General features: G+C 45.2%; 1 protein-coding gene across 1 annotated transcript in view; it reads left to right on the forward strand.

Moving 5' to 3' along the window:
* Positions 1-858: 858 nt before the first annotated feature.
* SELENOI (selenoprotein I) overlaps positions 859-14,934 on the forward strand; it is a gene marked incomplete at both ends in the record, with an annotated part of 42,764 nt that continues 28,688 nt past the window's right edge. The window contains one exon of the mRNA XM_080711217.1: positions 859-915. Coding sequence (XP_080567343.1) covers positions 859-915 — 57 coding nt within the window. The remainder of the gene's footprint in view (positions 916-14,934) is intronic.

Consider the following 14,934-nt stretch of genomic DNA (forward strand, 5'->3'; position numbering starts at 1 on the left):
TAAAATACTTCTCGGAAACGCAGTTAAGGACTCGACGAGACCGAGAGGTCACTGCTATCTGGTTGGGAGACATCAGCAATCTAAAGTTCGGAACGGGTTGGTGAGGCGCAGCGTGCAGAGGCGGTCCAAGGTTCACAGGCAACGTAGATCTGAAGGACGAGCCTCCGATGTCCTTTCACTGGCGGTTCACGTTCCTTCACTGATGTACAAAGCCTCCCATCAGCCTTCTCTACATCAAAGTATGTTTATTCAGCGCCCACTGCACACAGCGCACAGTACCAGGAGCTGAAAGCAAGTCGCAACACAGCCTTCCCTCTGCTCTTTTATTTTACCGTGGCGAGGGAACGAGGCCTTCTTATCTGAACTGTCTCGCGCGCACTCACCCCACAACAGGACTGCGAGAGTACCCCTTATCTCTACGCAGAAGCAGTACCCTAGAAACGCACTCCTTCCCCAAGATAAGAGCAAGGCCCTCTGGGAAGCTGACCTTTCAGCCCCTCCGGCCTTACCTCAACTCACCAATTTTGACGCTAGCGAATGAAACGACGCAGAAAGCCGGAAGGCGGGACTTAGCGTTGCCTGATCCACGCCAATTGGGCTGCGACGGCGCCAGGGGGCGGGTCCCGCGAGTGGGCGGCGCCCCTCCCCCGGTGGGCGGGGAGAAGCGGAGGCTGCGCATGCGCGTCGAGGCGGCGGAAGTGGCCTGGGCGGCTACGCGTGCGCGGTGGGCGGAGCGTGGCTCCCACCTTCTCTGCCAGCCCCGTCTTTCCCAGTCTGGCCCCGCCAGTGTGGTGCTCGCGTTTCGCAGCCGCCTCGCGGAGAGTCGCTGCCGAGTGGGCGCTGGGTTTTCGGGTCGTCATGGCTGGTTACGAATACGTGAGCCCGGAGCAGCTGGCTGGCTTTGATAAGTACAAGGTACCGCGGGCAGCGGGCTCCCGGTCCCGAGTCGCCCTGGCCGCGCCCGGCGCCCGAGGGCCGGTGCGGTCCGTGTCACCTTGTGCCGCGTGGCTGTGGCGCGCTGGCGGGCGTTTCTTTGGGGTCCCGCGATTCTGGGGGGTAGGGGTCGGGGGGCGTGGGGTCCGCAGGCCGATCGCCCCGACTCGGCACCTTCCCGGGAGATTCCCTTAGGAGAGCGCTGGATGAGAGTGGAGCCAGAGAATCCCCTTCGCTCCTTTTACTTGTTAGCATTTCGTTGGCCGCCTGAAGGATGCGGTCGCCTCCTGCGATGGTGTAATTGCCTTCATTTGAATGAACTTTCTACCTACCCTTCTTGCATACAACTTCGGAGACGGAGACCGTCGCCTGGCCGATGAGGCCCGGGGAGGGGGAGTGACTGCGGCCTTACTGCGGACGAGCGCCTCTTTTTCCGAGTAAAGAGGTTTTCTGGCAGGTAGCTTGTGGCGTTGGGGTTGCCTGTGTAGTGGATAGAGCGCGCGCGGGCTTTCGAATGCATATACATCCGATGCCAAAGTCAAGTTTCATTATTTTTTGCCTTGAGCAAGTCATTTCATTCTCTCTTTTACGTTAGGCAACTGGAAATAAGGGTTTCTATCGTGCAAAGTAATTATAAGGATCTGAGAACCGCCTGGCACGTAATGAACGCCTAGTAAATTCTGATTATTAATTAGTAAATCTAGTTTCCTTGCGCCATTCCCTTGACAGTGAATGACTCCACTCACTATCCAGTCGCCCAAGCCTGGAATATGGGCTTTAACTTTTCTTCCTTGTTACCTGCTTATCATCACATCTTAGTTTAAATGCTACTTCCTCGGAGAAGACTTCCATGAGTACCCCTTTCCTCTTTTTTGGGGTGTGGTACTGGGGATTAAACCAGGGGCATTCTACTTCTAAGCTACACCCACAGCCCTATTTTATTTTACATTTTGGAACAGGGTCTAAGTTGCCGAGGCTCTTGCTAAGTTGCTGAGGCTGGCTGCGAACCTACATGTAATCTTCCTGTCTTAGCTTCCCACGTACTGTGATTGTAGGTTTGTGGCACCACTACCCTCTCTTAAGAGTGCTCTTGGCACAGTTCTGAAATTATTCTTACTACGTTCCTCCATTAGAATATAATGCCTTATCAATGAGACTTGTTTTACAGACCACATCGCCTGAGCTTAGTGCCACAGTATTAGGCACCCGATAAACATTTGTGGAATGAATTCCTGGAAAAATTATAGTAGATTTTTTTTCCCGGGTCTTGGGATGGAACCCAGGGGCATTCGACCTCCAAGCTACACCCCCTGCCCTATTTTTTATTCTTTATTTTGAAACTGGGTCTCACTAAGTTGCAGAGGGCCTCACTAAGTAGCTGAGGCTGTCGCAAACCGCAGTCCTCTTGTCTCAGCCTCCTGAATGCTGGGCTTACAAGCATGCGCCACCACGTCTGGCAGTAGATTTTGTTTAATTGGAATAGAAAAAAAAAAAAAAACTGAAAGTGGCAGTAGAAGGCCACATAGTATGTGCCTCTGCTTTCAAGTAACACTGTGCCATACTATTCTTAACTGTGATGACTTGACTTAAAATTTTAAGTGGAAAGCGGTTCCAGTGCTGCCTTGGTAACTCAGGCTAGGGCTTTACAACTTTCATTTCAGAAGGCTATTAACCTAGCCGGGCATGGTGGTGCATGTTGTAATCCCTGCGCTTGGGAGGCTGAGACAGGAGGATCACACAGGTTCGAAGTCAGCCTCAGCTACTTAGTGAGGCTCTCAGCAACTTATGAGACCCTGTTTCCAAATAAAGTATAAAATAGGTCTGGGAGTATAGCCCGGAGGTATGGCTTAGCTTCTTCGGAAGAATGGAGCACCTGGCGGCAGTACCACCAAAAAAAAAAAAAAAAAAAAAGGCTATTAACCTGGATACCGTTTTGTTATCTGCTCTACACTGCAAATATTGACATAGAAAGCATTTTCTTCCTTACTAGGATCTGACTTTCTGAGTAAATGCTAATAGAATAGCTGTTTTATTTATAGCAGTGTTGAATAGAGAGTCTTATTCTTTCTTTTTTTTTTTGGCGGTACTGGGGATGGAACCCAGGGGCAATCTACCTCTGAGCTACACCCGCAGCCCTATTTTTTATTCTTTTTTTGAAACAGGGTTTCGCTAAGTTGGAGAGGGCCTCACTAAATAACTGAGGCTGCCTGTGAACCACAAACCTCTGCTCTCAGCCTCCCGAATGCTGGAATTACAAGCATGTGCCGCCACGCCTGGCTAGGGAGTCTTTTTCTTATAAGCAGTCTTTTCTAGATTTATATTTTGAGCTAGACAGATGTCCTAATTCACCAGAAATTTTAGTGCAATTTTCTCTCCCTATCTTTTTCTTTCTTCCCACGTCTGACTCAGTTCCGGTGTCTGACAGCAGATTTCCTATCACCCTGGAAAACAAAGGTCAATTTAGCAAGTGTCCAATGTTCACTAAAATACAATTTGTTGATGTTATTTTAGTTACAGTGTGGCCTTGGAAAGAAGAGCACAAGTTTCTAGCATAAACATTCTTCTAGTAGGAGGTTCTTTACTCATTACTGCATCCTTGTTAAAAATAAGAATCCAGAGGTGTCCGGAGGAAAATCTGTGTGGTCGGTTCTGTTGGAATGTGAATTGCACACAGAGATCTTTTCTTTCTGTCATTGCATTCCCATTGTGTGGTCTTCAGATAGTAAGTGCTTTATAAGCTTCTTGAATAAAAACATTCTCCCCCCCCCATAAATGGATAAGATTTGAAACACTCAAAGAGATTTTTATTCCCTGCTGTGACCCTTTATAATAGAGCAATGAGAAACGGAAAAATTAATACTGTAAAAGCAGATGGTGGAAAAATTACTTTAGGAGCAATTTAATTTCTTTAATTTTCCCTAGCCGTACACCTGAGAGCCACAGTTGGAAACCTGGCAGATACACAATAGTTGCTAAAAGGGGTGCATGCATAGAGTGGTAACTAGGTTTCCCTAGTAAGAAATTGCAAGACAATTGATTTTTAGTAAAGAAAAAACCATTGAACCCAGAGGCATTCTACATTTGAGTTATACTATCAGCTCTTTTATTTTTTATTTTTATTTTTGGTGGTACTGGGGGTAGAACCCAGAGGCTTTCTACCTCTGGGCTATACTCCCAGACCTTTTTTTTTTAATATTTTATTTGGAAACAGGGTCTCACTAAGTTTCTGAGCGCCTCACTAAGTAGCTGAGGCTGACTTCGAACCCGTGCGATCCGCTCAGCCTCCCAAGCGCGGGGATTACAAGCGTGCGCCACCACGCCCGGCTTATTTTTTATATTGAAACAGAGTCTTACTAACTTGTGGAGGGCCTCACTAAGTTTCTGAGTCTAACTGCAAATGTGTCATCCTCCTGTCTCAGCCTCCCAAGTCCTGGGATTCCAGGCACGGGCCACTATACCTGGCTTCTATATGCTCTCTTAACATTTGTATTCTTCCTTGTGGTACTTAAAACGATTCTGCCTTTTTATTAATGGTACTGGGAATTGAACCCAGGGGCAATCTACCTCTCAACTATATCCCCAGCCCTATTTTATTTTGAAACAGGGTCTGACCAAGTTGCTGAGGCTGGCCATGAACCTGTGATCCTCCTGTCTCAGCCACCCAGGTACTGGAATTACAAGTGTGGTTCACCACCCCTGGCCACAACACTTCTTTCAAATAGAGAGCTGAGAGCCAGGTGTGGTGGCACTCACTTTTACTCTCAGCATTTGGGAGGAGGGTCGCAGTTAGCAGGCAGCCTCAGCTCCTTAGTGAGGCCCTTTGCAACTCAGTGAGATCTTGTTTCAAAATAAAGAATAAAAACTAGGGCTGGGCTTCTCATTTAGGACGTGAGCTCTAAAGGGGGCAGGCTGATAGCTGTCTTGTTAAACATGACCACATGGTACTGGTCCTACACAGAGGTGCTTAATAAATATTGCAGAAATGAAAATGGAGCTGGGTGTAGTGGTACATTGCTGTAATCCCAGTGCTTGGGAGGCTGAGATGGGAGGATGGAAGGTTTGAAGTTAGCCTTAACAACTTAGTGAGACCCCGTTTCCAGATAAAAAATAAAAATATGGCTGAGGGTATAGCCTGGAGGTCCTGGATTCAATGACTAGTACTGAAAAAAGAAGTTATAAATAGTAAGTGCTGAGTGTTTGGGAGAGGAGAGGAGGCCACTTAGGCAGTGGTGTGAGAGTGGGTTAGAGCCGAGAAAGGCTTCAGAAGGGCTGGAGATGAAGGCAGAGTTGAGTCTAGGAAGCTGAAGGTGGAGCACTACCAGGTGAAGAGCGAGAAAGGGCACCAGAGACGAGAGCAGTGGAGTGCAGTGATGGAGGCCGGAGAGAGTGTTTTCAGGGAACTGCAAGGAATTATTATTATCATTATTTTTTTGTGGTACTGGGGGTGGAACCCAGAGGCTCTCTACCTCCAGGCTATACTCCCAGACCTATTTTATATTTTATTTTGAAACAGGGTCTAAGTTGCTGAGAGCCTCACTAAGTAGCTGAAAGCCTCACTAAGTAGCTGAGGCTGGCTTCGAACCTGTGTGATCCTCCTGTCTCAGCCTCCCAAGCGCTGGGATTACAAGCATGCGCCACCACACCACACAAGGAATTAGATAAGATATTTAGGTGTAATTGTGGAGTGACAAGAGATAAGACTGAATGAAGAGAAGGCTGGGTCCTGGAAGAAAGGGATGGTTTAATCTGACTTTTTTTTTTGGTACTGGGGGTTGAACCCAGGGGTATACTACCTTTGAACTACATGTCTAGCCCTCTTCTTAAAATTACTTTTTATTTAGAAACAGGATCTCTTCACGTTGCTGAGGGTCGCTGAGGGTATCATTAAGTTGTTGAGGCTGACCTCACACCTGCAGTTCTCTTGTCTCAGCTCTCCAAGTATGAAAGGCATGCACCACCGCCCTGGGCTTGGTCTGGCTTTACTCTGTGGATCAGTGTTTCTGTGGTCCAAGGGTTATTGGCATCAGGATCACCTGGGGAAAGTGTTCAGCAAGTTCTAGGGGCTCCTTAGGAGATTCAGATTGGATAGATTATTCTTATCTTTATGTTTAATATCTCTGATGGTTCCTAGGCACATCATAAGGCTACGGGTTTTACAGGGGGTACTGAAGACTTTTATTTATCTATTAATTATCGTTAATTTATTTTTGCAGCACTGGGGCTTGAATCCAGGGCATTCTACCTCGAAGCTACACCCCCATCTCTGTTTTTACTCTTTATTTTGAAACAGGGTCTCATTAAGTTGCAGAAGGCCTCACTAAGTGGCTGAGGCTAACTGCAAACCTGCAATCCTCCTGTCTCAGCCTCCCAAGTACTGAGATTATAAGCATGCACCACCACTCTTGGCTTTTGACTTTTTATTGTATTTTTATTTTTTTTAAGATTTAAAGAAGTTTATTAGAAAGATAGAAATCCAGAAAATAGAAATACAGCCCCATGCCAAAATGGCATGGGGGGGGTGACTCGAAATGAATACATCACCCTTGGCTTTTGACTTTTTAAGAACTGGCATTTGAGCTGGGCATGGTGGTGTGTGCCTATAATCTCAGTACTTGGGAAGTTGAGACAGAAGGATCGTAGGTTTGAGGCCGGCCTTAGCAAGTTAGTGAGACGCTGTTTCAAAAAAAAAAAAAAAAAAAAAAAGGCATGTTGGTACACGCTTGTAGTCCCAGTACTTGAGAGGCGGACACAGGAGGATCACAGGTGTGAGGCCAGCCTCAGCAACTTAGACCTTGTTTCAGACTAAAAATAAAAATGAGCATCGTGGTGTATGCTTGGAATCTGAGTACTTGGGAAGCTGAGACAGGAGGATTGCAGGTTAGAGGCCAGCCTCAAAAGTCAGTGAGATCCTGTTTGAAAATAAATAAAGGCCAGGCTTGGTGGTGTACACTGAAACAGGATGATCGCAGGTTTGCAGCCAGCCTTAGCAACTTAGGCCTTCTGCGACTTAGTGAGACCCCGTTTCTGAATAAATAAGGTTGAGGGTGTAGTTCAGAGGCAGAGTGCCCCTGGGTTCAGTTCAATTCCCAGGACCAAACCAAACAAGAAAACCCTGTTATTTGCCCTCTAGTTTGCCGTTTCCCTTGCGGTCCGCGTGCCTCATGCGGGTTTGCTTTGTTCAGGTTACCTGCTTGATCCCTGTGACCCTTGATTTAAGATTGATAGAACGTGGTGACTGGCGCGCTGGAGGTGGTATGGGGGCTGTGGAGATAGTGGGGGATTGGATGACTCGGTCTTGCAGTACGGCTGTGGGTAGAGGTGGCGGTCACTGAGGCAGGGTTTCATGAACTACTGGACTGTCATGCTTTTTTAAAAAAAGTTTTTAATCGTAATGTTTTACAGATGTGGTAGTGCGCACCTGTAATTGCAGTACTTGGGAAGCCTAGACAGGATTACAGGTTTGAGGTCAGCCTCAGCAACTTAGTGAGACCCTGTTTCAAAATAATAAAGGTTGGGGGTGTATCTCAGAGGTAGAATGCTCCTGAGTTCAATCTCTAGTGCCCCCCCCCCCAAAAAAAAATGTTTATAAGGTAACCTTTTGTCTGGACAATTCTGTTGGATGGGGCCAATGAAGGTGTGGTTAGTGAATTTGGAATTAAAAGAAAGAAATCTTCTTGTTTAGAAAGCGATCATTTGTCTACTAAGAAAGTTTTTGCAATACTTTCAAATATCAGAATACTTTTCCTCCCGAGCCACCGTGGAAACATTCAGAAATTTCCAATCTTTTGATTTTCATTTATTATGACTGCAAGCTGACTACAGTACAGCGTTAATTGGCATTGCCTGGATGTTACAGTTAATCCTAGCATAACTCATCTTGAGTCCTGCTTTGATTTCCTTGACTAGATTCTTCCTCTAAGTATATTGATAAAGCTTGAAAAATGTTCTAGTGGCCTTAGGTAAAGCTTTACAGACATTTCATAGAATTGTTTTCTGTAGTTGGTGGAGGTGTGAGTGAGTCGTGTGTGTGTGTGTGTGTGTGTGTGTGTGTGTGTGTGTGTGTGTGTGTGTTACTGGTGATTGAACCCAGGGACATTCAACCTCTGAGCTATACCTTAGCCATATTTCATTTTATTTTATTTGTTTTTTTTGGCTGGTCTGGGGGTGGAACCCAGGGGCATTTGAACTCCGAGCTACACCTCCTGCCCCATTTTTTATTCTTTATTTTGAAACCAGGTCTCACTGAGTTGCAGAGGGCCTCACTAAGTAGCTGAGGCTGGCTGCCAACCGCGGTCCTCTGGTCTCAGCCTCCCGAATGCTGGGATCACAAGCGTGCCTGGCTTAGCTGTATTTTATTTTTATTGTTGAAACAGAGTCTTGTTAGGTTGACGAGTCTTACTACTTGCTGATATTGGCCTCAAACTTGAGGTCCTCCTGTCTCAGCTGCCCAAGTCCTGGGATTGCAGGCATGTGCTCTCAGGCCCAGTTGAGAGGAGTCCTTTTGACGGAGTGGAAGGAGGATGGGTGAGGAGTTCTGTGGAGTGAAGGGGAAGGACATTTCGCGGTAGGGAGGAGATTACTACATCTTTAGGTTCTCTGTGCAGGAAACTTTTTGTATGGATTTTTTCTACCTTCTGAACTCTCAGTTCACTGATAGCTTGTTTCTCTCACTGTTGTGATACTTAAATGTTACAAACGTTGCTGCATAGGAGTTTGCTTGCTGCCTAAAGGAGACATGGTAAAAATGCTCCAATCAGAGAGAACTATGGAGACTGAGGCCTAGAGGTCCAAAGAGAGATGGTGTATTAGAGGCACAGGAAGTGGTGGGCAGGTGAGGGACCGCCGAGCCTCAGGAGCTTAGCTAAGCAGTATCACCATAAGTGCTAAATAGTCAGGGTAACAATAGCAGACATCTGTATATCATGTGCTGTATGCTAGGCACTGCGGAGGTGCCTTTACATATATTGTCTCATTTAATATTCAGGTAGAGGGACTATTATTTTATCTTGTACTGAGACACAGAGGTAGGTTTGTTTGTTTGTTTGTTTGTTTATATTGTGGTACTGGGGATGGAACCCAGGGGCATTCTACCGCTAAACTATACCCCCAGCTCTATTTTATTCTTTTATTTTGAAACAGGCTGTAAGTTGTGGAGGGGCCTTATTAAATTGCTAAGGCTGGACTCGAACTGGGATTACAAGCATGCACCACCACACCTGGCCCCAGGCCTATTTTGTTTTCCTTTTTTAGTTTGAAATAGGGTCTTGCTAGCTGGGCCTGATGGCTCATGTCTGTAATCCCAGGACTTGGGAAGCCAAGACAGGAAGATCACAGGTTCAAAGCCAGGCTCAGCAACTCAGTGAGGTTCATATCAACTTAGCAAGAATCTATTTCTAAAAAAATAAAAAAAGTGCTGGGTGTGTAGCTCAGAGGTAAAATACCCCTGGCTTTAATCCTCAGCTCTGCCCCCCCCAAAAAAAAAAGATCTCTCTAAATTGCTGAGGCTGACCTCAAATCTGTGATCCTCCTGTCCCAGCCTCCCAAATACTGGAATTACAAGCATGCTGTGCTGCCTCTTCAAACTAAGAATGAGCCAGGTGTGGTGACACTTGCCTGTTACCCCAGTACTTGGGAGGTTGAAACAGGAGGATTGCAGGTTTGAAGCCAGCTTCGGCAATTTAGTGAAGCTCTCAACAACTTAGGCTCTGTTTCCAAATAAAAAATAAATTAGGCCTGGGGGGTCAAGCCTGGAGGTAGAAGGCCCTTGGGTTCCATTCCCAGTACCACTACCAAAAACAAAACAAAACAAAACAAAACAAAACAAAAAAAACCCCACCAAAAACAACAACAACAACAAAAAAAAACCTCAGAAAACTCTCTGCCCTGTAGGAACTAGCTGTTTTTATTTAAGATACATAAGCATCAGAATAAAGATCTTTGATGACATTTTTAATTGATTATATGTCTAATGTTTATAGATGAGGAAAACGTATAGCAGAAACAAATTGATTTTGTGTACTGTTTTCCCAGTTTTAAATTTATTAATAGAGACAGGGGGGCTTATGTTTACTAGTCATGCATTTAGTTGAGTGTAGTGGTTCCCCTTATCCATAGGGGCTCTCCGGGACCTTCAGAGGATGCCTGAAACCTCAGATAGTATTGAGCAGTATATATAGTAGTTTTCCTTTACATAATGTACAAACTCATGATGAAGCTTAATTTTAAATTAGGCACAGCAAGAGATTAACAAAAACTAAGAATAAACTGGAATAATTATGACAACGTACTGTAATAAAAGTTATGAGAACATTGTCTCAGTATCTTGTATTAACCCTCTTAACTCCTCCCCCCCCCTTTTTATTTTTGTTGGTACTGGGAATGGAACCAGGGGCTTTATACCTCTGGGCTACACTTCCAGACCTATTTTATATTTTATCTGGGAACACGGTTTCTGAAATGAGTATTCATTGCTCACTGAGTCATGTTCTCTGTGGGTGCAGTTCCTAAAGACATGTATTGATAAAAAAGAAAAAAACTGTAAGAGCCAGGCGTGGTGGCGCACGCTTGTAATCCTAGCATGTGGGAGGCTGAGACAGGAGGATCACGGTTTGCAGACAGCCTCAGCTACTTAGTGAGGCCCTCTGCAACTCAGTGAGACCCTGTTCCAAAAATAAAGAATAAAAAAATAGGGCTGGGAGTGTAGCTCGGAGGTAGAATGCCCCCCCCCCTTGGGTTCCATCCTTAGTACTGCAAAAAAAAAAAAAAAAAAAAAAAACAACTGTAAAATTTATTTCTGTCCTGGTGTTAATATAATCCCCCCCCCCTTTTGAAAGTTTAGTTTTATTGTTTTCTGTCTCAGTAGACTGGAGCACCATACCTCCTTGCATTTAGTGGATACCTGCTGAAATTCTATTTTGCCTCTTGTTTGAAATGCAGTATTTGAACTCACCACAAGGAGATTTAGGCGTCAACGGTGGAGAATTTTGTGTCCATTTTCATTACAGCAGTGGTCTTACATCAGAATCATTTGGAGAGTTTGTAAAAAGACAGATTGCTTAGTCCCATTCCCTCAGTATCAGATTCTTTTTTATTTTTTGAGGGGGACACTGGGGATTGAACCTAGGGACATTCTACCTCGGAGCTACACCCCAGCCCTATTTTTAAATTTTTATTTGGAAACAAGGTCTCGCTAGGCTGCCGAGAGTCTTACAACTTTTACTGTCCTCAAGCCTGTGATCTGCTTGTCTCAGCCTCCCAAATACTGGGATTCCAAGCATGTGCTACCACGCCCAGCTGCAGTGTCATGTTCTGTAGATCCGGATGTCCAGTACTTTTCATCCAGTTTGGCTATTACATTTTGAGAACCACTACATCAAAGACTTATATAATCTGAAAAGCAGTTAATAAAACCAGTGTTAAAGGGTAAGAAGTTACATCACTACATTGTTCATATGTTAGCTCTCACGTTTCCGGGAGTCTTGATTTTAAGCTTCCGGATCTCTCACTGTAGCTGGGTGTGGTAGCCCACACCTGTAGTCCCAAAACTTGGAAAGCTGTGACAGAAGGATTGCAGGTTTGAGGATTGCCTCAGCTACTTCCTGAGACTCTCAGCAACCTAATGAGACCCTGTTTCCAGACAGTAAAATGAGGCGGAGGTATGGAGGTATTGCTTGGAGGTAGAATGCCCCTGGGTTCAATTCCCAGTAACACACAACACACACACACACACACACACACACACACACACACACACACACGTCTCTTATTAGAGAAGTTGGGAGTATAGGCCAGTTATAAGGTGCATGTTCACCATGTATAAGCGTCCAGGTCCAGTCTCCAGCACATCCCCCCACACCAAAGTCTGATCTGTCTGTATTTTCCATGTATAAAATAGTGTAGTCAGGTGGGTGTGGCCAGTAATCCCAGTACTTGGGATGCTGAGACAGGCAGAGCTCAGGTTGTTGGGTTTTTTTTGGCAGTACTGGGGATGGATCCCAGGGGCATTCTACCTCCGGAGCTGTACCCCAGCCCTATTTTTTATTCTTTATTTTGAAACAAGGTCTCACTGAGTTGCAGAGGGCCTCACTAAGTAGCTGAGCTTGTCCTCAAACTGCGATCCTCCCGTCTCAGCCTCCCAAATGCTGGGATTCTAAGTGTGCGCCACCACGCCTGGCTGGGATCTCAGGTTTGAAGCCCCCCTCAGCATCTTAGGCATTGTTAGCGTAATCAGATGTACGTGAGGAGAGTTAGGAGAACACGCCTGTTTTCTTGGATAATTGAGTCAGGATCCAAAAAATCCGGAGAAGACAGAAAATGAGTTGACTCCCGCAAGAAGAAATGTTAAAATGACCAGTATAGTCTCACACTCAGGTTCCAGCGATCAGCATTATACTAGCTTGGAGCAAGATGGCCTAACAGTCCACGAGGGAAAGGCCCGAGGGGTCCAGAAGACTGTAAAGCTGTGTCACATGTGTATGTCCCCAGAATGATTTTATTGCCTCAAGAAATTACAAGTATCTTGAGCATGTATTGCTGAATAAGAGATTTATGGCAGGGTCTTCTTCCCACTCACTCACCACTGGAAACATTATTATTTTTGTCCTGAGTCAACACAGTGTGTTGGATTAAGAACAAATTACATTGTAGCAAGCCTTGTCAAACCAAAGCCCCCAAACCTGTTTTTGTGAATGAAGGTTTATTGGAACAAGTCATTCTTATTTTCTTACATATTTTTTTTTGGTGGGTCGGGATGGAACCCAGGGACATTCAACCTCCGAGCTACACCCCCTGCTCTATCTTTTATTCTTTATTTTGAAACAGGGTATCACTGAGTTGCAGAGGGCCTCACTAAGCAGCTGAGGCTGGCCACGAACCAAGATCCTCCTGTCTCAGCCTCCCCAATGCTGGGATTGCAAGCGTGCGCCACCACGCCCGGCTCCGCTTTTCTGATTTAATGTCGGTCTTTTGTATTTGTTACAGAAACCATTCAGCCTCTAAAGCCTAAAATATTTGGTCCTTTACAGAAAAAACTCCGGCCCTGGCCTAGTGAACTAAACGTAGGTGATGAGGGAGATGGAAGCCAGCGAGAAAAAGCAGGAAGGCTGTGGGAAAGGTGGAGGGGCCTGGGTGTGGCAGGGGGCTGGCTCCACATCCCTGAAGGACAGTTACTTAGAAGGAAAATTAGACCCTTAGTGCTTAACTTTGTAGAGCGAAACACAGGATAGAAGATACAGGTGGGGTTGCTTCTGAAGTAATGCGTTTTGTTTTTGGTCATCAGAGACATTAAAAAGGCCGGGTTACTGTTTGACTTGTTCTAGAAGAGGGTCACATATGCAATGGAGTATGAGCTTAGACACCCTCTGGGCATTCTTATCGCTTGAGCTTTTTGCTACTTACAAAAGCTTACAGATGATGGAGCCAACCGGCCATGTTAGGTGTTAACCTGTTTAGTTACCAGGTTCACATTTTCTGTTTGGCAAAACATCCTCCAGTGCAAATAAGAAGCACCTTTAAAGTTCACATTTTGGTTCTTCACGCAGGTGGAAGATCTGAGTCGTTCTTTGATTCACGGTACCATTTAGAGTTTGAGATGTAGCCTTAACAAATACTCAGGTGTGTAAGGCTAGAGCGCCCAGTGCTGTTTAGGTTTATTATGTGATGTCTTTTGTAATCTCATATTAATCTTTCTTGCTATACTTGATCCCTTCAGCTATTATTGAATGTGAAATAACTGAAATCCATGTAGGTAAACTGGCCTTTTTGTATTTATTTATTTATTTTTTTGAGGGGATATTAGGGATTAAACCCAGGGATATTTTACCTCTGAGCTACACTCCCAGACCTTTTAATTTTTTAATTATGAAATAGGGTCTTGCTAGGTTGCTGAGACTGGCCCTGCCCTGTCATCCTACTGTCTCGGCCTCCCAAGCGCTGGGATCACAGGCGTGCACCACTGCACCCAGCTAGTACTATATTCTTTTCTTTTGGTGTGGGGACTACGAAGGATTGGACCCAGGGGCATTCTACCTCAGAGGTTTACTCCAGCACCTTTTTACTTTATATTTTGAAACAGGGTCTTGCTAAGGTGCCGAGGCTCTCCTCAAACCTGCGATCCTCCTGTTTCATCCTTCCAAGTACTGGGATTGGAGGCATGTGCCACCACTCCTGGTTTAGTTCTGTCTTCTTTTTTTTTTTTTTTTTTTTGCAGTAATGGGGATTGCAGTACTTTATTTTGAAACAGGGTCTCACTGAGTTGCACAGGGCCTAAGTAGCTGAGGCTGGCTTTGAACCTGTGCAGGCCTCCTCTCTCAGCCTCCTAGTACTGGGATTACAAGTATGGGCCTGGCTAGTTCTATATTCTTATCTTACTTTTACTGGTTTTCTGAAGTAGTGATTTAGAGTTAAAAACTTCAGAATTAAAAAAAGTTTTTTTCACATTGAAATACCATCTGTTAGCCAGGGATGGTGGTGCATGCTTGTAATCCCAGCGTTTTGGAGGCTGAGACAGGAGGATCACAGTGTGAGGACAGCCTCAGCCACTTAGTGAGGCCCTTCACTAAATCAATGAGACCCTGTTTCAAAATAAAGAATAAAAAATAGGGCTGGTTGGTGTAGCTCGGAGGTAGAATGCCCCTGGGTTCCATCTCCAGTAACACACACACACACACACACACACACACACACACACACACACGAAATACCATCTCTTTAAAGTCTTTCTTTCCACATTACTGGGGATTGAACCCTGGGTCTTATTTTATATTGAAACAGGGTCTCGCTTAGTTGCCCAGGCTGGGCTGGAACTCGGGATCCTTCAGCTTCATTAAACTTAAAATTAAAATTACAGAAGGCTGCTGAATGAAAGTCATTCAGTAAACGTTTGAGTTAAGAGCATTGTGCTTTGTGTACTGTATTAGCTATTCATGTGATGCACTAATCGTCCCGATTTGAGCTTCTTACAACTTTTGTGCTGCGGTAGGTGATGGATGGGCCGGAATGGGT

This window comes from Muscardinus avellanarius (genome assembly GCF_963383645.1).
Source record: "Muscardinus avellanarius genome assembly, chromosome: 15".
Classification (NCBI taxonomy): Eukaryota; Metazoa; Chordata; class Mammalia; order Rodentia; family Gliridae; genus Muscardinus; species Muscardinus avellanarius.